We start from the raw sequence: 23,157 nt of genomic DNA on the forward strand, positions 1-23,157 counted from the left end.
GCTAGGAAACAGCATTCCAGGCAGAGGGAACGGCCAGTGCAAAAGCCTTTGGGCAAGAATGAGACCAGGGAGACCAGGGGAGGCTGCTGGAGACATCCAAAGGAAAGATGGTGACGTAAGCTTGGCTGGGTGGTGGTAGATGGAGAGTGAATCAGATGGAGCCTCTGCTGTCTGCTGTCTGGAACGAGGGTTTTCACTTGGGCTGGTGGGGATGGAGTTGGGGAGGCTGATGCAGGTTTTGTACTTATGTGCTCCCGAGTGGGTTTTTCATTTATGAGAGAGACCTTCCCTTAGGCTCTGTAACGCTCAACAAAGCGTTAGCTACTCTTCATTCACGGGCCTTGAAGATCACTGCCATCACCACCACCATTTAAAGTCATCTGAATGCCAGTCCCAGTAGGGCACGCTTGTAATGGCAGCAGCTCAGCAGGCTGAGGCAGGAAGATCATGAGTTCAAAGCCAGCCTCAGCAACTTAGCAAGGCCCTAAGCAACTCAGTGAGACCGTGTGGTAAAGCACCCCTGGGTTTGATCCCCAGTACCAGAAAAAGAAAAAAGAAAAAAAAAGTCATTTGAGGCTATCATTAAACAAAACAAAACTGCTTTGGTGAGGATGTGGAGAAACGGAAAGCCTCACACATACATTTCACAGGTGGAAATGTAAAATGTGCAGCCCCTGTGAAAATCACTTGGGTGTCTCCTCAGAAAGGTAGACTTAATTATGTGACCCAGTAATTTCACTACTAGGAATATATCTTCAAAGATTTACAGTGGGGTCTCAAATAGATCTTGGTCTGACAATGTTCATCACAGTATTAGTCACAATAGCCAAAGGGTTGGAAACAATCCAGTGTCCATCAACAGAGGAGTGAATAAGCAAAACGTGGTATGCACACACTGCACAGTCCGTTCTGCCATAATGAAGTTCCGGTACATGCGACTGCAGGGATGGACTTGAGAACTGGCCGTGGACGTAATCCAGACACAAAAGGACAGACAGTGTATGACCCCACTTATAGGAAATATCTAGAATAGGTCAATTCATGGCAGAAAAGTAGCTCAGAGGTTTGCATGGTCTCAGGGAGAGTGGAGTGGGAGAGTTATTGCTTAATGGCTACAGAATTTCTATTTGGGGTGACGAAACAGCTTTGGAAACAGTGGTGAGGGTTGCACGATATTATGAGTGTAGTTAATGACACTGAATTGTGCACTTAAAATGGATAAAATCGTAGCAAAGAAAAAAATAACAATGGATCCGACTTTTATGGTATGACTCTGTTTCAAGAAGAAAATATTGATATGGAAGGGAGGCTGGATAGTTCAGGTGACTTCTAGGAGGCCGTGCTCAGGGAGACTTGCCTGGAGCAGGTATTCACAGCTGACTTAACAAGTAAGATCTCCATAAACAGATGAAGGGAAAGTTGCTGGTAAGCTCTGAGTTCCTCTTTCCTAAGGACTGAAGCTACGCCTGGATTATCCTCTTGGCTTTGTTATTAACTGGCTCTGTGATTCAGGGACCTCTCTGAGCCTCAGTCTCCTCCCCTGTAAAATAGCAACAGGAAGGGTTCCTCCAGGCTGGGGTTGTTGTAAGGATTGTTAGTGAATACGTGCAAAAGAACTTAGAGCAGTACGAGCACACAGTAAATGCTAGGTAAGCGTCAGCTATTCTTATATTTACTTTTATTTTTTATTAAAGTAAATATTTGTGGGCTGGGGCTGTGGCTCAGTGGTAAAGCACTTGCCTAGCATGTGTGAGGCACTGGGTTCGATCCTCAGCACCACATATAAATAAAAATAAATAAAGGTCTATCAACATCTAAAAAAAAAAAAAAAAAAAAGTAAATGTTTATTGTGGGTGAAAAATCCAAGAAAAAAATCACTTAGAATTCTACTACCCAGCAACAATCAGGGCTAACCGTTCGTTGTATTTTCTTCCAGAATTTTGTGTCCATAAGTGTACACATATACGGCATATCAAACACCTCTTTGGACGTTTTCCTTCAGCCCTCGCACACTGCTCAAAGAATCCCATTACTTTCCGAGAACGCAGACAACGGAATTTTATTTACACCAACGTCTGTCTCTTTGATTTCGACACACAAACCACGCCCCCTGCGGACGCATGCGCACTGAAAGTTCAGGAAAATGGCGCCGGGTGGGCGGGTCTTCCTCGAACGGAAGTGACGCGTTGCACTTGCGCAGTGACGATGAGAAGATTGCCGAAGCGCAAGGGCCTGGAGGCGCGCCGCGCTCGCCGCCGGAAGTGGCTGCATCTTCAGCATGCTGGCGGAGCTCGGTTTGATCCGGACCATAGGCGAAGATGACGAGGTGCCGGTGGAGCCCGAGTCTGACTCCGGAGACGAGGAGGAGGAGGTAAGAGCCGGCCGAGGGTGGGCGCGCGGCCGCGGGCGGGGTCCCAGCCCCTCGGGAGTCCTTGCTCGTTTCCCTTTACCGTGATTCCTCAGGTTTCTGTCCCCGAATCCTCAGCGTCCCCTGGGCAGGGTCTCACTTGGACCCCGGGATCTTCCTCAGTTTGCTCGCCGTTGACTTTTCTCCACCTCTGCTATTGGCCGTGCCATTCCGTGACGCCTTGCTGAACTCAGTATTCGTTCGCTGACCTGGCATTTAATTCAGGCCCCGCGTGATAGAAATCCAGAGGTGAAGTCAGTCTTGGCTCCTGCTCAGAGAGCCATGTTTTGCATCCATTCATCTGTTCATCCAGCCACTAGTTGACTACTTACACGTGCTGGACGTGGTGGTTAGCGTTGGGGACGGCAGTGAGCCGAGATGGGCGCTGAAGCTTGCGTCCAAGTGGGATGGTTTGGACATTAAGCAGCACGACGTGAAGAAGGTGCTTACGGTTTGGAGATTCCGCCCAGGTGTCCCTCTCTGCACTCTCACCTGCCTTCCTGAAGCCGCCTCTAGTATGTCCCACGACCTCTACAAAGTCAAGTCCTACAAAGCCCAGCCTCTCTTCTCCCTCAGCTTCCCATCCTGCCAAGTCGTTCATTCTTTTTTTTTTTTTTTTAATATATATATTTAAAAAAACAATTTTGTAGTTGTAAATGACACAATGCCTTTATTTTATATGTTTGTTTTTGTGTGGTGCTGAAGATCGAACCCAGTGCCTCGCACACGCTAGGCAAGCGCTGTGCCACTGAGCCACAGCCCCAGCACCTTGGAGTGATTCTTGACAGCTTCTTCCTTCTCTCCCATTTCTCTCACACCCCAGCCCCTGGTATCCACCATTCCATTCTGTTTCTGTGAGTTTGACTTTTTTATTTCTGTGTGCATTCTCGAATGGTAGGTGTGGTGTTTCGCACATGTGCTTTGGAATGAAGCTTGTTAATTGTGTTGATCAGATTTGTACAGACCTACTCAATTTTGGTCGCCTTGGTCTGTCAGTCAGTTACTGTGAGAGTTGTGTTAAAAAGCCCCTGGGACAATAGTAGATGGGGCAGTTTCTTCTCGTTATCTAGATAGTCTTGTAGGTTTCTACTTTCTTATTGGACACCCTTCTTTCCTTCTTCCTTTCCTACTATTCTTTCATCTCACCCCATAATCACCCCACCTGTCTTCTTCCCAGGGGCCCGTTGTGCTGGGCCGAAAGCAGAAGGCCTTGCAGAAGAACCGCAGTGCTGACTTCAACCCTGACTTCGTTTTCACTGAGAAGGAGGGGATGTATGATGGCAGCTGGGCCCTGGCTGATGTGATGAGCCAGCTCAAGAAGAAGGTGAGGTGGACAGATGGGCATTCCAGACAGTGGGTCTCAGGACTAGCCCTGCCATCACAGCCTCTGGCCCTGCTTACATTCAGCAGATGCCAGAATCCTGTGAACATGTGTGGTCTGGTTTTGATGGGGTGAGGAGAGGCAGTCACGGGACCTACAGCCTTGATTAAAGTATTAATACTGAAGTAAAACATCCCCAGATTGATTCATCACAGGCTATAGTTACACTTTCACAACTATAGATGATATTTAGAAGGATCAAAAATGTTTCTTTCCTTATAAAATTTACATGACAGCTTTTCCTGGAACAGGGGGGATACTGAACGCATGAACTCAGGTGTATTAAGACATACCTTCTTACTTTTTCTTTTTCTTTTTTTGGTACTAGAGGGGATTGAGCTTAGGGGCACTCAGCCACTGAGCCACATCCCCAGCCCTGTTTTGTATTTTATTTAGAGACAGGGTCTTACTGAGTTGCTTAGTGCCTCGCAGTTGTGGAGGCTGGCTTTGAACTCGAGATCCTTCTGCCTCAGCCTCCTGAGCCACTGGGATTACAGGCGTGTGCCACTGCTCCCGGCCATAGGCCCCGTTTCTTACAGGAAATCTGGTAATAGCAGTGGTTTAGGAACACCCAACCTTGTTTGACTTAAAAAATTACATAGTGGTGTTAAAGTGACCTTATTTTTAGATGTTCACTCCTTGTTTTGAATATTAGAGAGAAACCTTTTCACATCAGTTTGTCACGGTGAATGATGTAGTAGGAGGCCTTGGTGGTGACTTTGCTGGACTCTGCCTCTGACCTGTGGATACAGCCATTCTGTCTTGTGCCAGATGGTGTCACCTGGTATCACTGTTCATGGTCCCTGGTTCCCAAACAGCACAAGCAGAGCTGCCACCAATGTCATTCTCGTCTGCTCATTTGTCAGGTTCTTTCTGTGACTCTGGTTAATAAGCTAGAAGATACATCAAAATTATTTTCCATTTCATGTGTTTCCAGGAGAAACCAGCAGGCTGTTCACTTCTGACTTTTCTGATCTGTTTTTGATTAAAGTAAGCCAGTATTGCCTTTTTAATATCACCTGGAGAAGACTTTTCATTTTTAATTTTTATTTATCTGTTTGTTTACTTATGGGTACCAGGAATTGAATCCAGGGGCGCTTAACCACTGAGCCACATCCCCAGTCCTTTTTCTTTTTTATTTTGAGACAGGGTCTCACCAAGTTGCCCAGGCTGGCCTCAAACTTGTGATCCTTCTGCCTTGGCTTATTATTAATTTGATAAAGAGAAATTTCTACAGCATATTCTGAAAAAAAGAAAGAAGAATACGTCTATAAAAAATAGCTGGGATTACAGGTGTGTGCCACCACGCCTGGTGACTTTTTATTTTTTATAGATATATTCTTTCTTTTTTTCAGAAAATTCTGTAGAAATTTTTATCAAATTAATTATGAAGTATTTGTTCTGTCCCATGTTTTGATGAAAATTTGTTTTGGATTCATTTAGCAAATATTACATTTATTGCCAGATCCTAGTGTATGGACCACATGTATTGAAGGACTTAGTCTTGGGAACTTGTAGTCTAGCAGGGTAGAAAATAATCGTACAAAGAATCACATAGGAGCCCTGCTCGCCGGGCTCCAAGGACGCCACACCTGCACCGTGCCAAAGCCAAGCAGCTCCTTAAGCCTCCTAAGACTCCTGTGTGCCCCGCATCGGTCCAGAATTGTTAATGTTGGCCCCAGCTAACTTCTCAGCCCCAGTACTGAATGGTCCGCAATTTTGCAAGGAGTGTAGGTCCTTCCTCTGAAGGCATACCTACCGATACTGAAAGACTGCATGCTGCTTTGAACAAGAGGGATGATCAGTTGGAATGTCTGCAATGCAGTGGTGTCGACCTTGGTGTCGACCCAGAAGGTCGAGGAATCACCTCCCGAGCCTCATTGCCACTGCCACTGACTTCATTCTTCTGGCGATGCTCCCGGGCCTGGCATTATAAAACTCCCGCTCTTCCTCTTGAGCCTGCCGGTTTTGGCTGTCCCGATCCCGTCCTGGGGCCTGCCCACTGCCAGGCCTCTCATTAGAACTTGTCCTCTGGCGGGAATGGCCCCGTGTCTATCTCGGTCAGTTTCTAGCTCTCCTGTGTTCCTGTTCCGATGGTTCCCGGTGCTGCCGATCCTCCCGTCCTCTAGGGGATGATCCTCAACAGATTCAGGTTGTGGCTCAGTGGCAGAGCGCTTGCCTGGCATGTGTGAGGGACTGGGTTCGATTCTCAGAACCACATATAACTAAGTAAAATAAAGGTCCATTAACAACCAAAAAAACTTTAAAAAAAAAATAGCTAATATCAAAAAGGAAGGGACAAAAAATGAGATATCCCACTGCTACTGCAAACTGGTTTAAAAAAAAAAAGTGTAAACTGGTAATAACCAGTATTCAATAACGATTTCATCAACCAATAATCTAACTCCCAGGAATCTATTTTCTAGAAATACGCAGAAAATGCACAGGTAGGTATGTGAGGGTGTTTACTGCAATCTTATTTGTAGTAATAAAAACTTGACAATAAAAAAAAAAAAAAAAAGAATCGCATAGATGATTACATTTGTGTGAGTGCCGCAGTGGTGCAGGTGCTTAGAGCGTGCGTAATGGGGCCCCAGGAGCACTCTACAGATGAACTACACCCCAAGTCCTTTTCATTTTTCATATGGAGACAGGGTCTTGCTAAGTTGCTGAGACTGACCTTGAACTTGAAATCCTCCTGCCTCAGCCTCTTGGTCGCTGGGATTGCCAGCATGTATCATGTCATTGTACCCTGAGCTGCGCTCTTGGCACGACCTCATCATTTCTCTTTTAGCAGTTTAATTAATTAGCAGGCTAAGTTAGGTCTTGTTGGCAAGAGAAATTATTTTTCTAAGTAGCTTCCAGATTAAATTCTTAAATCTCTTGAAAATTCTATTTTTCTAAATAGTAAATACCTTCTAAAATGTGGATATTTTCATTGGTTCCTATTAAAGTTGTTTTTTTTTTTTTTTTTTTTTTGACATTTTTTTAGTTTTCAGTGGACCTTTTATTTATGTGTTGCTGAGGATGGAACCCAGGGCCTCACACATGCAAGGCAAGCGCTCTACCACCGAGCCACAGCCACAACCCCTGTTTTTGTTTTTTTAATAATTAGCACATTTATTTAATACTTTTTTTCTTTCTTCTTTTGTTTTGGTACCAAAGATTGAACCCAGAGGTGCTTAACCACTGAGCCACACCTCCAGCCCTTCTTTATATTTTATTTAGAGGCAGGGTCTCACTGAGTTGCTTAGGGCCTCACTGAGTTGCTGAGGCTGACCTGGGATTACAGGTGTGCACTTTCACACCTGCCTACTTTTTTTTCTTTTGGCTCTGAATGATCTACAGAATGATGCATTTGTCCAAGAAGAGACAAGAACAGAAGTGTATTAACATTTAAGATCTGACCTTCGAGGAAACCTTGCTTGACCTCTTTCCTCCATGTATATTTTTTCTCTGTATTTTTATCTGCAGAGGGCAGCTACTACCTTAGATGAGAAGATCGAGAAAGTGCGAAAGAAAAGGAAAACGGAGGTGAGACAGGAGCCACTTCTCGTCGCTGTGAGCCCGGGTTGCGGTGCCGCCGTGCGGGTGCTCTTAGTGCTGCGCGTTCTCAGAAGCCCCATGTTCTGTCCAGACTCCAGAGCTCAGTATTGATCCTTTAGATCCTGAATTTCCTGAACTGTTTAACCCCCTTGCTTTATTCTGGCTTTTTTTTTTTTTTCCCCCAGGATAAAGAAGCCAAGTCCGGGAAGCTGGAGGAGAAGGAAGCTCAGACTGGCTCTGAGCCAGGGGAGCAGGGGGACCTGGAGGGGACACAAGAGGTGGGCTCGGCAGAGGAGGAGTCAGAGAGCAACTACTCGTCTGCTGAGGAAGACATCCTCACCAAAGCAGGTGTGCGTTTCTGGGGTCACAAGTGCCCTGCGCCCTGTGGCCAGCCCTCCACTGCTTTGCTAGCGGTGTTCAGACCGCCCTGCTCTCATTAGGTTCCAGGTTCTCTCTTCCTTTGGGATCTTGCTTGAGTTATACTTCGCTGGCGGCTCCTCTTTCCCCATCTGTACAGCTGCCAGCTGCCTCTGTGACTCACACTTAATTTGAGGTGTCCACATCATTGGGTTCACCCAGGTAGCTCAGTAAGTGTCTTGGGCAGAGATTTGTGCTAAGGTGTCGGGGTGTGTGGAGAGGGGATAGTGTTGCCAGCCTGGTCCCTGGACCACCCCTCCTGTCTGACCATAGTTGAGTTACTTCACCCACATGGTGTCCTCATCTTTGAAGTGGGACGGGGGCACAGGAAGCCCTTCGGGCATTGTCCAGCTGTGCTCAGCAGGTGTGTTTTCTCTGTAGATACACTCAAAGTAAAGGAGCAGAAGAAGAAGAAGAAGAAGGGACAGGTGAGCCCGGGCTTGGGAGCAGGTAGCTTGTGGCAACCTGAAACGATCGTAAGGTTGTCTGGTTTTCTCGGGCCCTGTTTGCTGACTGTCGTTCTGTCTTCTGGTCTGGTGTAGGAGGCAGGAGGCTTCTTTGAAGATGCATCTCAGTACGATGAAAACCTCTCCTTCCAGGACATGAACCTGTCCCGGCCTCTTCTGAAGGTAGTGTCTGCTTTTGGCAGCTGGGTTGACCTTGCAGTGGCCCTAGCTGGACTCCTTGCTGCCCTCTTCCTCCCTCAACTCTTGTCCAGGCTGCTGTCAGAGGACCCTCTAAAGCAATAAGTTCATCATGTCCCTCCATGGCACCCACTTTAACTTGGGGAAAAGCCAAATTCCTTTTATCACCGTATAAGACTCTGCCCCTTCCGGCCCCCTCTCGTGACTTCGCAGCACTCATCATTGATCTCTGGCCTCACACAGGTCAGATAGCCTCTTCTGCAGGGCCTTTGCACTTGCCATTCCTCTCCCTCTTTGCTTAGAAGTCTATTACAGTTCTCCCTCACCCACTCAGGGTTTGTTGAGACCCTGCCTGGCAGTCCCACTGTGCCTGCCCCGGTTGATTCCTGCTGAGACTCCTCTTTGCTCACGCGCCTGGTCTGACTCTTTCTTTTCTCTTCAGGCCATTACAGCCATGGGCTTCAAGCAACCCACCCCGATCCAGAAGGCGTGTATTCCCGTGGGTCTGCTGGGGAAGGACATCTGTGCCTGTGCAGCCACCGGGACAGGTGAAGGGTGGTGGAGAAAGGATGTCACAACCCAGATAGGGTTCTAGTTGACTTAACATGCTGGTTTGCAAAATGTGCTTGGTTTTCTTAACTATATAAAGACTCTACAGAAATTCTCTGGTGATTTCAGTGGCTTTTGCAGATGTGGAGAAATTTTGAGTAGATGAGTTTCAATTTTGTCCTCACAGCTCATTTTATAGAACGTTGAGTTTGTTTCTGGCACCTCCCCCTCAAGGGGACAGTAGCAGGAGGAAACATGAGGAAACAGGAAGGGTTCTCTGTTGTGGGGTGAGACCGAAGAGAGTGCCACACAGCACAGACGCCAGTCCCAGAGGCATGTGCGTGTGGGAGACCAGGTCTCTCCACCTTAGGTCTCTCTACCTTGGACCTACTGAGGTCACCTCTGTCCCAGCTCCCCACGGCCACTGCAGGGAGCTGAGGGAAAAACAGGTTGACTAGTCCAGTCCTTAAGATACTGTGAAGAAGACAAGATCAGAAGTCCAACTGCTGCAGATAAACAGCTTCGGGACTGCGACAGCTGGCAGTCGGCCTGTTCTGTGGAGCCTGGGAGCCCGCCTTTGCCTGAGCCCTGCTGGGCGGCCACTCAGTGCTCTCTTCAGGGCTCCAGTGACATGACAGACAGCACTGTGGTCAGCACCTTCTGGGGCACTGCACAGCGTTAGGTCCCTTCTCTCAAACCACGTGGCCGGTGGTGGAGACCCAGTGGGTGCCACATTGCATTCTGAAGTTTTGTTAGACTTTTTGTGGCAAATTGAGAATTGTCACAGTTCATTCACATGCTCATTCACAGTTCATTCACATTTTTGGAGGCAGTTTGGCAATACACAGACTGACTTAAAAGTGTTAAGAGTGTCTCGGTTCTTTATACTAACTTACACTCTGGGTGTAAGCTGAGGTCAAGAAGGCTGACTTACTTCTGCGTTTGAATAAGTGACAAGACCAGGGTTTTAGGAATGATCGTTTGTAATAATTGGCTTCTTTAATTTCTACAACATTTTTCTTTTTAAATAGATAGTACATATAATGATTGAAATGCAGATATACTGGAAAGGGGTACACTAAAAAACTCCCCCATCCACCTAGATTCTGTCTCACCCCCTAATGTGTTTATGCCAGTGGATACTTCAGAGTGTTTGCATTTTTCTTGGTAAATACAGAAGCATTTGAGATACATTTCAGTTCAAGTGCACATGCATAGATCTGCGCCACCACATGCCGCGGCCCAAGGTAGCGGACTACATGTGGCTATACGTGGCCTTTCTCACTAAGTGGGTTATCTTGGCTGATTGTCCAGAGGGCACCTGCAGGGTGTTCTTTGATTGCATATTGTGGCAGCTTTTATTTTTGCTAATTTTTATTTATCGCTTTTTCAATTGAGCATAGCTTATATACTGTAAAACTCAACATGTTGCATCCTAAGTATAGAACTTGATTTTTTTTTTTTTTTTTTTTTAATACCAGGTATTGAACCCAGGGGCACATTAACTACTAAGCCACATCCCCAGCCCTTTTTAAATTTTATTTAGAGTCAGGGTCTCACTTAGTTCCTGAGGGCCTCAATGAGGTGCTGAGGCTGGCTTTGGACTTGTGATCATCCTGCTTCAGCCTCCCAAACCACTGCGATTACAAGCTCGTGCCACCGCACCTGGCAGCTTGATGAGTTTTTACATAAGCCTTTGCAGTGTTGATCTGCTTGTATATTTTAAATGTTTACAAATAGTAAATTATTATCATTTTTATCATCATTTGTGATACTGGGGGTTTCCAGGGCCATGTTAGCTCAAAGGGCCTTGCTAAGTTGCTGAAGCTGTCCTTGAACTTGTGATCCTCATGCCTGAGTACCTGAGCCTCCTAAGTTGCTAGGATTACAGGAATGTGCCACCCCACCAGGCACATATTAATATTTTTAACTGAGATAAAGAGATAGCACAATTCAGAGGTAAAGGATTAAAAAAATTTCTTTATGTTTTTGGTACTAAGGATTGAGGCCTTACATATGTTAAATACTTTCAAGCCCCGGATTTAAAAAAATTTAACCTTGTTATTACAGATCAGTAGGAGGTAGCAAAAATAATGGAGTGAGTCCCTTGAATCCTTCACCCAGTGGTAACTTTCCACGTTACAGTAGGCCAGTATCATAACCAGGAAATTGGCATTGATCCAGTCGTATTAACTAGAGCCTATTCAGTTTGTCCGAGGCCTTGGAGAAAGTCCAGTCTAGATCTGGGTCACAGGTGTCAAGGGGTCCAGTGGAAGTTATCTTTATTAGGTATCTGTGACGCTTACCTCTTGGTCCTGCTGTGATAAGCCCTTCATAGGAACGGAGATTTTATATAAAAAGGGTGTTCATCACTATATTGTGCATTAGTGATAAACAACCAAAACTTACAATTCTAAAGATCAGTTAATTTATATAGAGATACTCATGTGTTAGAATGCAGAGGATTTTAAAAAAGGGAGGGTTGGGGATGTGACTTAACATGGGTGAGGCCATGGGTTCTGTCTGTCCCCCACTACTGTAAAAAAAAACAACCAAACAGAAAACCAAAACCAATGCAAGAAAATAGTTTATTTCTGGTTATCTGAATTCTGAGTCATTTTAATTATTTATATGCTTTTTTACATTTCCTATGTATTTTTATATTGACCATATAGTTTGAAAGTAAAAAAAAGAGTTCTTTTGAAAAATAAGTTATTTCATGTTCCCCTGACCAGACTCCTGTAGATTTTCTGTGCATCGGCCAAGGACCTAAACATGGAGGTAACCAAGCCTGTTTTTGCTTCCCGCGGGCTCCCTCTAGGTAAAACTGCAGCTTTTGCTCTGCCCGTCTTGGAGCGTCTGATCTACAAACCCCGCCAAGGCCCTGTAACCCGCGTCCTGGTGCTGGTTCCCACCCGAGAGCTGGGCATCCAGGTGCACTCTGTCACCAAGCAGCTGGCCCAGTTCTGTAACATCACTACCTGTCTGGCTGTGGGTGAGTTTTGGGCCTGGTGAGGGTTGTCCCCCACTGAGGAAACCAAGATGTGGTGGAAAATGGACATGGCTCATTCTGAAGGGGCCAGGGCCCAGGAAAGGCCTTTATGTCTGCTTGAATCCACTTAAAAACTGGGTGGCATGTTTTCACAGCAGTGGTAGAGGCGAGCGGGAGAGAGTTCATTGAGATTTAGCCAACCTTGAAGACTGGAACTTCAAAATTATGAAGGACTTTTTTGGTATTGAACAACTTCAGTAAATAATTTCTGCTTAGCGGGAATAAGAAGTCAAATATTATTTGGGGCAGGATTTCTCTGATAAAGTTATATGAGGGCTGAGGCTGTAGCTTGGTGGGCAAGCACTTGCCTGACTTGTATGAGGCACTGGGTTCAAGCCTTAGCACTGCATAAAAATACGCAAAGGCAAGCTCTCTATCTTCAACCACACCACACACACACACACACACACACACACACACACACACACACACACACACAGTTGTATGGCAGTGGCATATAGCCTGCGGTTTACCCTCCTTATGCAATTGGAAGTCAAAGGTGACTTTGTCTTCACATATAAAGACATCATCAGTTTTCACTGAGCTGCTTTCAGACCTGGGATGTTCCAGTCATTCTGTTTTAAAGTGCTTTTGTGTTGTTATCTGTTTTGATTTTTCACTAAGCTAATGCAGTTAAATAATCTGTCTCTCCCCATGTATTGTACCCATGTGGACAAGGCCCCTTTGGCCTTGTTCTTAGCTGTTTCCTGTTCATCTGACATGAGACAAAGGCAAGTGGCAGGTGTTTGAGAACACAGGTGAATGACTGGCTGCCCTGGCCGCCCGCTGGGGCTCTGCTTGCAGGCGGCCTGGATGTCAAGTCTCAGGAAGCAGCTCTTCGGGCGGCCCCTGACATCCTCATTGCCACCCCGGGTCGGCTGATCGATCACCTCCACAACTGCCCTTCCTTCCACCTGGGCAGCATTGAGGTGCTCATCCTGGACGAGGCTGACAGGTGAGCCTTGTGTGCTGCCACACTGCGTTGTTCTGCAGGGCCTTTAGCCATTGTGGGGCTACCGCTTTACCCGCCCACATGGGGCCTCTGTTCTTGCTTTGCCCAGATTTTTCTGCTTGCTTCTTTCTTTCTCTGATAATGGTTAAGAGGGAAGGTGAGTTGAATGTGGGCTCTGTGGCTTCTAACTGAGATCTGGGAAGGTTACCTAGATTCTCAATAAAACCTTTTCCTGTTTGCACACGGGGTCAGGAGTAAGTACCCGCCTTGTGGTGGGTGGTGCGAGGGGGAATGCGGGGAGCAGCTGTGTGTAGTGGCTTCCGCAGGCATCTCCCTGACCGGTGGGGCACCGCGTCCCTCCCTCTATCCTGCCTCTTCTTTCACAATTGCCCTGTCTGCTCACCTCTTGCCTTCATGCCTGAGCCAGGTGAGCCACACTGACAGAGGTGCAGGGAGGAAGTCACAGCCAGGAGCGGCTGAGGTTTCCTCTCACACAAGTATCTCAGAACTAGCCAGTCCTGTGCGAGCGTCTGACCCTGTGTATCCTTACTTTGTCCTTGTCTCCGCTCTATCACACCAGTGACACACCACGGTACACTCTGTCGGCTTCCCCGGCTGTGGGGCTCTGCAGTGCTGGCCCCCAGGTTGGACCCATCCTCTCCGCCTCCTTCAGGTTTCTTCTTCAGTGAGAGGGAAGGACATGACCTCATCTGGCCACCTTATCCCAGTGATGGTTTCTCTGACTCCAGTCACCTGGAGGCAGCTGGACAAATCCAGTGTGTGAATGAGGCTGAGGGGACTTCCTGGGTGAAGGGAGCCTCAAAAGACATGGCAGCCAGTGACAACACAGGAGCTTTGGTTTTTGTGCTCAGAGGGCAGCTATAAAACCACAGAGGGAGAAGGTCAGGTGTCCCCAGCATAGTGGAGAGACTGGCTCTTGAAGCCTCGTGATGCACAGCCCATTCCCTGCATTTCAATTGAGAACATTTGAATGTGGCCTGTACTGCAGGTGTTGCTCAGACACTTCCAAGTCTTGACTGTGACACATGGTTATTAGGAGAAGGTCATTGTCCTTACTGTGGCTAGAATATTTGGGGTGAGGTATGAGATCTGTGACTTGTATTCAGTTGAGCAACAACGAGAGAGACATAATGCAAATGTGGCACAATGATGATTCTCAATCTTGGTGAAAGGGTAAAATAACAGAAGCCATCATAAAATAAAGTAGGTGAATTCTAAGCACAAGCAGTGACAGCCAGACCTGCTCTGACAGAAGAGCCTTCCCCAGTCTGCCACGTCCTCTCTCTGCCCCAGGATGCTGGATGAGTACTTTGAGGAGCAGATGAAGGAGATCATCCGAATGTGCTCCCACCACCGCCAGACCATGCTCTTCTCAGCCACCATGACAGATGAGGTGGGCCAAGGGGCTTCTCCATGGTGGTTCTGCAGAGGGGGCTTGCAGAGGACCCCATCTGGACTCGAGGGGTGTTGCCTGGGTGCACCTTGTTGCCACCTTCCTCCTCCTTGCAGGAAGCTGAGCGTCCTTGGTTTTGTGCTTGGCAGGTGAAAGATCTGGCTTCTGTCTCTTTGAAGAACCCTGTCCGGGTATTTGTGAACAGCAACACAGATGTGGCTCCCTTTCTACGGCAGGAGTTCATTCGGATCCGGCCAAATCGGGAAGGAGACCGGGAAGCCATTGTGGCAGGTGAAGGTCCAGGGCAGGGCTGGGCCTCCTGATGTCCACCTGCAGCATTAGGGTTTTCTGCTCGCTCAGCTGCACTGCCGTTCCTCTTTTTCACAATCTTTGCTGGCATCACCTCACTCCTCCCCACCCCCCAGTCTTCTTGGTGTCCTCCTGAGCTCCCGACCACTTGCCACCAGTTACCGCTCTGGCCTCTTGGTGCAGACGCTGCTGTATGTCGCCTGCATTGCTGCCGCAGCCTCTTGACTTGCCCTTCCTGCCTCCTCTTGACCCTTGGAAATTCATTCTTCACCCTGAGAACAGGTCTTTACAAAAGAATATTTGCTCTTGTTACTTCTTACTTAACAAACACTCTGTGGCAGCCTCCAGCTCTGAGATGGAAATCCAGGCTCCCTGGTGGGTCCTCAGGACCCTGGAGGACCTCCTGCCTGAGCTGCCAGCTGTGGAGGCTGTTCATGGCTCCAGCCACTCTGCCAGCTTGGGCCTTCTCATCCGCCATGCCTGTTTGACTTCCAAGCATTTACATTGCTCTTTCTTCTCTCTTCATGTGGGGAGTCTGCCTTGTCATTCATTTTCAGTCTCTTTCCCTCAAGCTCCTCTGCCACTCTCCTTTTACTCTCTCTTATGACATTTATCACTCTTGGGAATTAGCTGCTGGCCTGTGAGTTCCACATGGCAGGGACCATGCCTGTGTCCCAGTGCCAAGCACGGCAGCTTCACTTCTCGAGTGAGGGAGGTGCCATTGAATAGGGGCCTACAAGGAGCTGGCTTGCTCTTCTTCCTGCCAGCCCTGTTGACGAGAACCTTCACCGACCACGTGATGCTGTTCACCCAGACCAAGAAGCAGGCCCACCGCATGCACATCCTCCTGGGGCTTCTGGGGCTGCAGGTGGGTGAACTCCACGGAAATCTGTCACAGACCCAGCGACTGGAGGCCCTCAGGTACCATTCCCCCTCAGCTCCCTCCGTCCTTGGGCTGATCAGAGAGGGTTCTCCTCATTTGACAGGGAAACCTAGGATACAGAGGGTTATGTTAGAACAGGGCAGAGATACAGATAGCACAATGCCCTGCTTAAAAAATTTTAATCTAAGGGCTGGGGAGATAGCTCAGTCAGTAGAGTGCTTGCCTTGCAAGCACAAGGCCCTGGGTTCGATATCCAGCACCAAAAAAAAAAAAAAAAATTTAAACTGAGCATGGCAGTCAGAGCACACCTGTCATCCCAGCTGCTCAGGAGGCTGAGGCACGTGCCTAACTTGAGCCCAGGAGTTCAAGGGCAGCCGGGACAACATAGTTTTAAAAAACAAAGCAAAGTGAAGACTTGGGGCACTGTCGGGCCCTGTGGTAGATGCACTCATTCCCAGAGAACAGTGGCGCCCTCCACAGCTCCCCACCCACCCCGTTCTCACAGGGGGCTGGGAGCCTTAGGCAAGTCTGGAGCGCTGAGAATTTTGCCTCGCTGTGGCCTGTAGTCTAGCTCGTTGGTTCACACTTGGATCTGGACAGGAGCCGTGCTTGAGATAGAACACAAAACTGCATTTTCCCCGTGTAGTCAGTTGTTTAAGGGGGAGTGGGCTGGTGGGCTGCCATGTAGAAATATCCCTGCTGCTTGACTCCCAGAGGCTTCGTGGTGGCTTTAGTGTTCACTTTGTCTTCTCTGCTTCTCAGGCTCCTGGGGAGCATTACTGGGATAGGGTATCTGAATAAGCATCTCTGTGGCTGTTTCTAGGCGCTTTAAGGATGAACAGATTGACATCCTTGTGGCCACAGATGTGGCAGCCCGTGGACTTGACATTGAAGGAGTCAAAACGGTGAGAAGGTCGTATAGCTTTCGCTTTCAGTGAGAGTGTTTTTGACTTCTGGCTGCACGGCACCTCCCACCCCTGACTCCCGGGCAGCAGGGTCTGACCATAGTCTGACTTTCCAGGTAATCAACTTCACGATGCCCAATACTATCAAGCACTACGTACACCGGGTGGGGCGGACTGCGCGAGCTGGCAGGTCTGGGCGCTCAGTCTCTCTGGTGGGAGAAGAGGAACGGAAGATGCTGAAGGAGATTGTGAAGGCTGCCAAGGCCCCTGTGAAGGCCCGTATTCTTCCCCAGGGTGAGAATACAGCTGGGGCAGGGCGGACAGAGGTGGCATCTGAGAGTGGTGCTCTGCAGTCAAGCCAGCTTAAGTCCCCGCTTGACCAACTCCTGGCTGAGTCTCTGGGCAGGTCTCACCTCACCTCTCTGGACCCTAGGCTTTTATGTACAAAAGGGAATGATAATAGAAATGAAAACGTAGAGTCCATTCACAGGTATTTTCATGATCTGCAGGGTCCTGTAAAGGCCATCTTCTTTTAAAGTTCCTTGTATTAATGTTACAGAAGTAACATGTATTCATCGTCTGAAATTAGTAAATAAATAAAAGCGTATACCAAAGAGCTAGCTGGGTGCAGGGGCACATGCCCATAAATCCCAGCAACTCTGAGGCTGAGGCAGGAGGATTGCAAGTTTGAGACCCTGTCTCGAAATAAAGAGTAAACAAGGGGCTGAGGACGTAGCTCAATATTGGTAGCATCCCTGGTCCTCCCCTGGTCCTCCCCTGGTCCCACCATGTTTGCAAGTACACACCCTCACGGACTCTCCCAGTCACAGATGTCTCTCCTCCTCTCTGTATTGTTTTCATTAGCTACATAGAGTTAGTGTCCACCCATATTTTAATACCCTTGATTCTCTTCCATGGAGATGTTATCCTCAGATTTCGGGACAAGATTGAGAAGATGGAGAAAGACGTGTACACAGTGCTGCAGCTGGAGGCAGAGGAGAAGGAGATGCAGCGGTCCGAAGCCCAGGTGGCGACCTTCTCGGTGCTTCACGTCCTCTGCCCTGGGGTCGCGCTGCCTGCTGTGGGCTAGCAGCACGGTCTCACAGTGGCTCTGCTTTCCCTGTCCCCACAGATCAGCACCGCAAAGCGGCTCTTGGAAGAGGGGAAGGAGGCCGTGGACAAAGAGCCTGAGAGGAGCTGGTTTCAGACCAAAGAAGAGAGGAAGAAGGAGAAAAGTGAGTTAGTGCAGTTTTGTAGAGTTACAGTGGAATTGCGGCCGGCCCAGCGTTGTACTCCTGCTTGAAAGCAGGGGCGCCAAATAAGAGAGATTTGCATTTCTCTTATTACTAGAGATGTTGGACTTTTTTTTATATATTTGTTGATTGATTGTAGATCCTCTTCTGTGAAGTGTCTGCTCACTTCCTTAGCCCATTTATTGATTGGGTTATTTGTATTCTTGGGGTAAAGTTTTTTGAGTTCTTTTTAGATTCTGGAGATTATCTGAAGTGTGTGTGGCAAAGATTTTCTCCCACTGTGTAGGCTCTCTCTTCACATAGTTGAGTTTCCTTTGCTGAGAAAAAGCCTTTTAGTTTGAATCTATCCCAATTATTGATTCCTGCTTTTATTTCATTTTGGGAGTCATGTTAAGGAATTCTGGTCCTAAGCTGACATGATGAAGATTCGGGCCTACTTTTTCTTCTGTAATGTGCAGGGTCTCTGGTCTGATTCCGAGGTCCTTGATCCATTTTGAGTTGAGTTTTGTGCAGGGTGAGAGATAGGGGTTTAGTTTCATTTTGTTGCATATGAATTTCTAGTTGAAGAGGCTATCTTTTCTCCATTGTATGTTTTTGGCACCTTTGTCAGTATGAGAAAACTGTACTTATGTGGGTTTGTCTCTGTGTCCTCTGTTCTGTACCATTGATCTACCTGTCTAATTTGGTGTCAATACCATGCCGTTTTTGTTACTATTGCTCTATCGTAGAGTTGAAGGTCTGGTATTGTGATACCCACTGTTTCACTGCTTGGGATTATGGTAGTAAGTGGTCTGGAGTTTTGTGAACAGATAGTTGTACAACACTGTGATTGTAATAAATGCCACTAAATTATATATGTCAGGATGGGTAAAATGGCAAATTTTATGTGATACATATTTTACAAAAAAAATTATTTTTTCAAAAAAAAGGAGATACTTAATATATAATCCTTTTTCCACTCCATTTAAAAACCAACCAACCCTACTAATGAGCCCGGTTGCTCCACAGACCTTGCTTTTTTCACATAATTTCATAGCTCAGGGCTCCTTCCATGTAGGGATATGCATAGCTGCTTTTTCCCTTAGTGGCTGCATGGTCTTTTATCATGAGTAGATCATAATATATTTAATTGGTTTCCCTTTTTTTTTTTTTCTTTGAAAAATGTTCCATATTTATTTACAGTTTAAACCCTTAGTATAAGAAACCATTTTCCCACCCTATTTAATATTTACAAATTTCTTCAGTTGGAAACAAAAATTCAAAACAGAATCAAACATAAGTGACTGGTCTGTGATCCCTCATCCCACTGTATTCACTTAAAATAGGGCTTGCTCCATTTCATCTTGCCTTTTCGGATAAGCCAAAGTTGGAAAGGTGGCAGTCAATCATAAAATGTCTGATGAGTTTGCCTTGATTTTTTGCATCCATTAGGTCATAGAGGAAGCTGCCGCAGAGCCTCAGAGTCAGTACTCAAAATTGTGGGAAGGACTTGGGGTTGTAGTAGCTAGGTGGTAGTGCTAACCTAGCATGAAAAAAAAAAAAAAAATCCCCACATTGAGTAATAGTGGAATTAATTAGTTTAAATGAGACAATTAAAGGATTAATGATAATAGTTAAAGGAAATGACTTTTTGTGGATGGGCAATATTGCCACAATACTAACAGAAGCAAAGTTTTCTAAGAACTTTCTGTAGCCCTTTGTTTACATACATTTTAAAGTTACTGCAAGATATTTTAAAAAATTAAACAAGAAAAATATGAACAGTTCATGTCATTAAATTTAACTGTTTATGAAATATTTTTTTCAATATGTACATATTTTAGTTGTTGATGGACCTTTATCTATTTATTTATGAGGTGCTGAGAATCGAACCTAGTGGCTCACACATGCCAGGCAAGCACAGTACCACTGAGCTACAACTCTAGCCCCCTATTTATGAAATATTAAAAGCCAATCTGGAAACTGAATTCCCTTGCAACTCTAGGGCTCTAGTTAAAATGTTTTTCCTGTTGGTACTATTTTTATTTTATTCTTTCAATAAAGTCTCTTAGAGTCAGAAAAATGACTTTATCAATGTTACAAAAATTAGCAATTTTTGAGACTGCTGATGAGAGAGAATGATGTCCAACAAATCCAGTCAGCTTTTCACAAGGAACTGGCTTCTGCTCAGCTTCCCTCTTTCCCTGAGGTAAGCCAACAGGTGTCTTTATCTCCTCCATGTGACCTTTATCCCATACTTCTCCTCAGGGGTGTCTTTAACCAGAATAGGTCCAGGTTCTGGGCTGGTAGGAGTACTAGTGTGAAGGATACAGCTTTCAAGGCTGTTTTCCCTCTGATCTGGGGAAATGGAGTCCTCCTTCAAAGAAGATGACTCTGGGGTCTGAATATCAGGTGGAATAAACACGTAAGGAAAGCTGTGAAGTGCATGTACTGATAGTTCCCCACAGCTTTGGGGACTGAGCACTGGAATTAAGGGCTTTCTAGAAATGTCCTTTTCTGATTGATTGGTGCACCCTGTTACTTCGGGGATCCCCAGTGTCTCTGAACTGGAAGATAACTGTGGACTCTCAAATGTTAGACACGGAAACTTGTAGGTAGATTTTCGGCTTGAATGTCTTGCCTGGTCTTGGTGATGATGTTTCCGGTGGGCTGGGAACCAACTTTCTACAGTTGTATCAAACTGAGGTGTTACCCAAGAAGCGATGGTGCTAGGTCAATAGGCTTGCTGGGCACCTGTCGAGTGTGCGCCATGGGCCTCTGTGGAGCTCCATAGTGACGTTTGGGGCCCTCCAGTGGTTGCTGGTGGAATAGCAGCGGAGTTTTGTGGGAACGTTGGCAGTGTCTTTTTTGGGAGGCATAAATAGGTAAATGAAGGGCAGTTAGTAACCTCATGGTGCTGGTTGCCCTTGGGTTGTGGAACAGGCTCCAATTACAACCCATGCCCGCCCGGCGGGGCCACGGCTGCCGCTCCTCACGGCGCACAGCGTTCCTTAATTGGTTTCTTATGGAAGGACATTGGGGTTGTTTGCTACTTTCTGCCATTATGAACAAGTGATGTGAATAGCCTAGTATGTTGGCCTTTTTATAGTTAAGCAAGTGCACTTGACTTGGAGGAGAAATTCTTAAAGGTGGAAATTGTAGGTCAGAGAGCATGGTTATTTCTAATTCTTGTAGCAATTGCAAAATTATCCTCCATTTCTGATTGTACCAGCAACTGCAGAAATACTGCTTGTATTTGATAGGACCAAAAGAAAAAAAGAAAAAATAGGTGTGTGTATGTTAAATTTTCATGTTAAAGATAGTTAGATCAGTGGGAAGGAGTGGGGTAGTTTAAGGAACCAAACCTTCTTTCATAACAGGTTGGTACAGAAGGAATACCTTAAGTGGATTAATAAGAAATAGTAAACAAGCATATTGTTTAGTGAGGTGGAGGAAATCACTAGTCATTGTTCCTTGTCATTTTTAAAATTGTTATATACTAATTTAAAGTAGTAGGTGTGCTTTGGCTTATAAACTTAAAAATACAAAATGATCTCTGAAATCTCACGTCTCTTCTCATTTCAGTTGCCAAGGCTCTGCAGGAGTTTGACTTGGCCTTAAGAGGAAAGAAAAAAAGGAAGAAGTTTATGAAGGATGCCAAGAAAAAGGGGGAGATGACAGTGAGTGACCTCCCTGTAGAATCTGGTCCCACCGCCTCTGGGGGGTCAGTGCCTTGTCTGTTCTGCATTCACCCCCTCCTTTTCCCAGGCAGAGGAAAGGTCCCAGTTTGAAATCCTCAAGGCACAGATGTTTGCTGAGCGATTGGCCAAGAGGAACCGCAGAGCCAAGCGGGCCAGGGCTATGCCTGAAGAGGAGCCGGCGAGAGGCCCTGGTACGTGAGAGGAGCCTTCCCTGAGCCTGTCCTCGTGGTCAGAGAGGAAATTGGAGGGGTGATAGTGGCCATGTTTTTTGAATAAACTTTCTCGTATTGGCTTCAGGAGGTGGAGTGACCCTTGGTTGGTGGGGTGAGCTAGGATTTGGACTCTGGCCTTTCTGATTCTCCCGAGTCCTTCCTGGCTGCTGCTTGGAGGAGTCGGTGAGGGCAGAGGGTCCTTACACACAACAGATCACTGAACTTGAACTCATTATGTGGAGCTGAAGGGGGTTTTGGGGCTTGAGCCAAAGAGGATCGTATCTCACCCATTCTTTCTGTGCACAGCCAAGAAGCAGAAGCCGAGGAAGAAATCTGTATTTGATGAGGAACTCACCAACACCAGCAAGAAGGCCCTGAAACAGTATCGAGCAGGGTAGCGTTTTAAGTCATCAAGGAGTCCTTGGTGTTTTGAGGGAAACTATGAATCTTTTGCTTCTTTATCCACTCCCAGTTCTCACACACCCATAGCATTATAATATATGAACTCAGGGTTGCCTCTCTGTCCCCCACCCACCTAAAGCTCGCCTGTTGATCCCAGGTGAGAGCAGTGTAAGCTACCACTCTTCCATAGTGCTGTGGCCCTTCTGCTTTGGAGGCGAGATGGCCTGTTTTTGAGTTTAGATACAGTTTTCTCTTGGGAGAGTATAACCGCTCTTACCTTGAAGGATCAGTCCTGTAGAACCCGTCACAAAATAATCCATGGGTTTGCCCATGGGAATGGTTTGTCCTGCCACTCTTCCCTGGGCTGCAGGGAGACAGCCTGTGCCTCCCAGGGAGTCTTAGTAGTCACGGGTGAAGAAGGGCCTCTGCCGAGCTTATTTTAAAGCTGGGGCCCAACTTCCAGAAATGCATGTTGTCAGGTAGAAAGAGTAGGGCTTCGAACCCAGGCCCTGGAAACTGGATCCTGGCAACGCTGCTCTTCACGTGGAACGGTGGGGTGGGCACGAGACATCACCCGTGTGTCCGACAGCTTGCTGTTTCAGCACTTCCTTTTCTCACTTACAGTCCTTCCTTTGAAGAAAGGAAACAGTTGGGTCTGCCCCATCAGAGAAGAGGAGGAAACTTCAAATCTAAGTCCAGGTAAGCTGGGCGTGGTGGCACGTGGGTTTTGGAAGGCTGGAGGTTGCGATTGGTGTTGGAAAACAAACCTTTTATGGAAAAACTGCTTCCTCTTTCTAGTCTTCACTCTGCTAATTTTCTTCAATAGATACAAGAGGAAGAAGTAGCCATGGCAGCCTGATGAAGTGTGTGGGGCGGTCTTATTCCCTTCCCTGTGGGAAGTCATCCTGGTTTGGTCTGTCTTTTCTCCATTTGTTTAAAAAAAAAAAAAAAAAATTTCTTTAAAGCCTGTCACTTGTGTTCAAAAAAAAAAGTTGGACTGGGGATGTGGCTCAGTGGTAGAGTGCTTGCCTCGTCTGGCATGCCTGAGGCCCGAGGGAAGCGAGCTGTTCCTAAGCGTCCATCAAGGGTCCCTTTTACTGAGTTACTTGGTTTGGAAGGATTCCAGTGTCTCACCTGTGTGGCAGTCTGTA

At 46.7% G+C, this 23,157-nt stretch overlaps 1 protein-coding gene and 1 pseudogene across 3 annotated transcripts; one reads left to right on the forward strand and one right to left on the reverse strand.

Annotated features, from left to right (window-relative positions):
• Window positions 1–2,191: 2,191 nt before the first annotated feature.
• Window positions 2,192–22,928, forward strand: DDX27 (DEAD-box helicase 27). Of its 2 annotated transcripts, none has more exons than XM_079127020.1 (21): window positions 2,192–2,371; window positions 3,585–3,731; window positions 7,263–7,322; window positions 7,520–7,697; window positions 8,145–8,179; window positions 8,294–8,380; window positions 8,838–8,943; window positions 11,766–11,939; window positions 12,801–12,951; window positions 14,263–14,362; window positions 14,512–14,653; window positions 15,439–15,592; window positions 16,378–16,459; window positions 16,576–16,753; window positions 17,380–17,486; window positions 17,592–17,694; window positions 21,277–21,371; window positions 21,460–21,583; window positions 21,911–21,998; window positions 22,631–22,705; window positions 22,833–22,928. In XM_079127020.1, the coding sequence occupies exons 1-21, from the start codon at window positions 2,279–2,281 to the stop codon at window positions 22,849–22,851; spliced, it is 2,298 nt and encodes a 765-aa protein (XP_078983146.1). In that variant the 5' UTR covers window positions 2,192–2,278; the 3' UTR covers window positions 22,852–22,928. The 2 variants fall into 2 exon arrangements, with proteins under 2 accessions (XP_078983146.1, XP_078983147.1); XM_079127021.1 differs by having other exon boundaries at window positions 2,193–2,371; window positions 7,520–7,682; window positions 8,133–8,179.
• LOC306653921 (RAD9, HUS1, RAD1-interacting nuclear orphan protein 1-like) lies at window positions 19,555–20,668 on the reverse strand (annotated as a pseudogene). The gene has a single exon. The product of its transcript is annotated as an RAD9, HUS1, RAD1-interacting nuclear orphan protein 1-like (transcript).
• Window positions 22,929–23,157: the final 229 nt, after the last annotated feature.

The sequence above is a fragment of the Sciurus vulgaris genome, assembly GCF_902686455.1.
Source record: "Sciurus vulgaris genome assembly, chromosome: 2".
Lineage (NCBI taxonomy): Eukaryota > Metazoa > Chordata > Mammalia > Rodentia > Sciuridae > Sciurus > Sciurus vulgaris.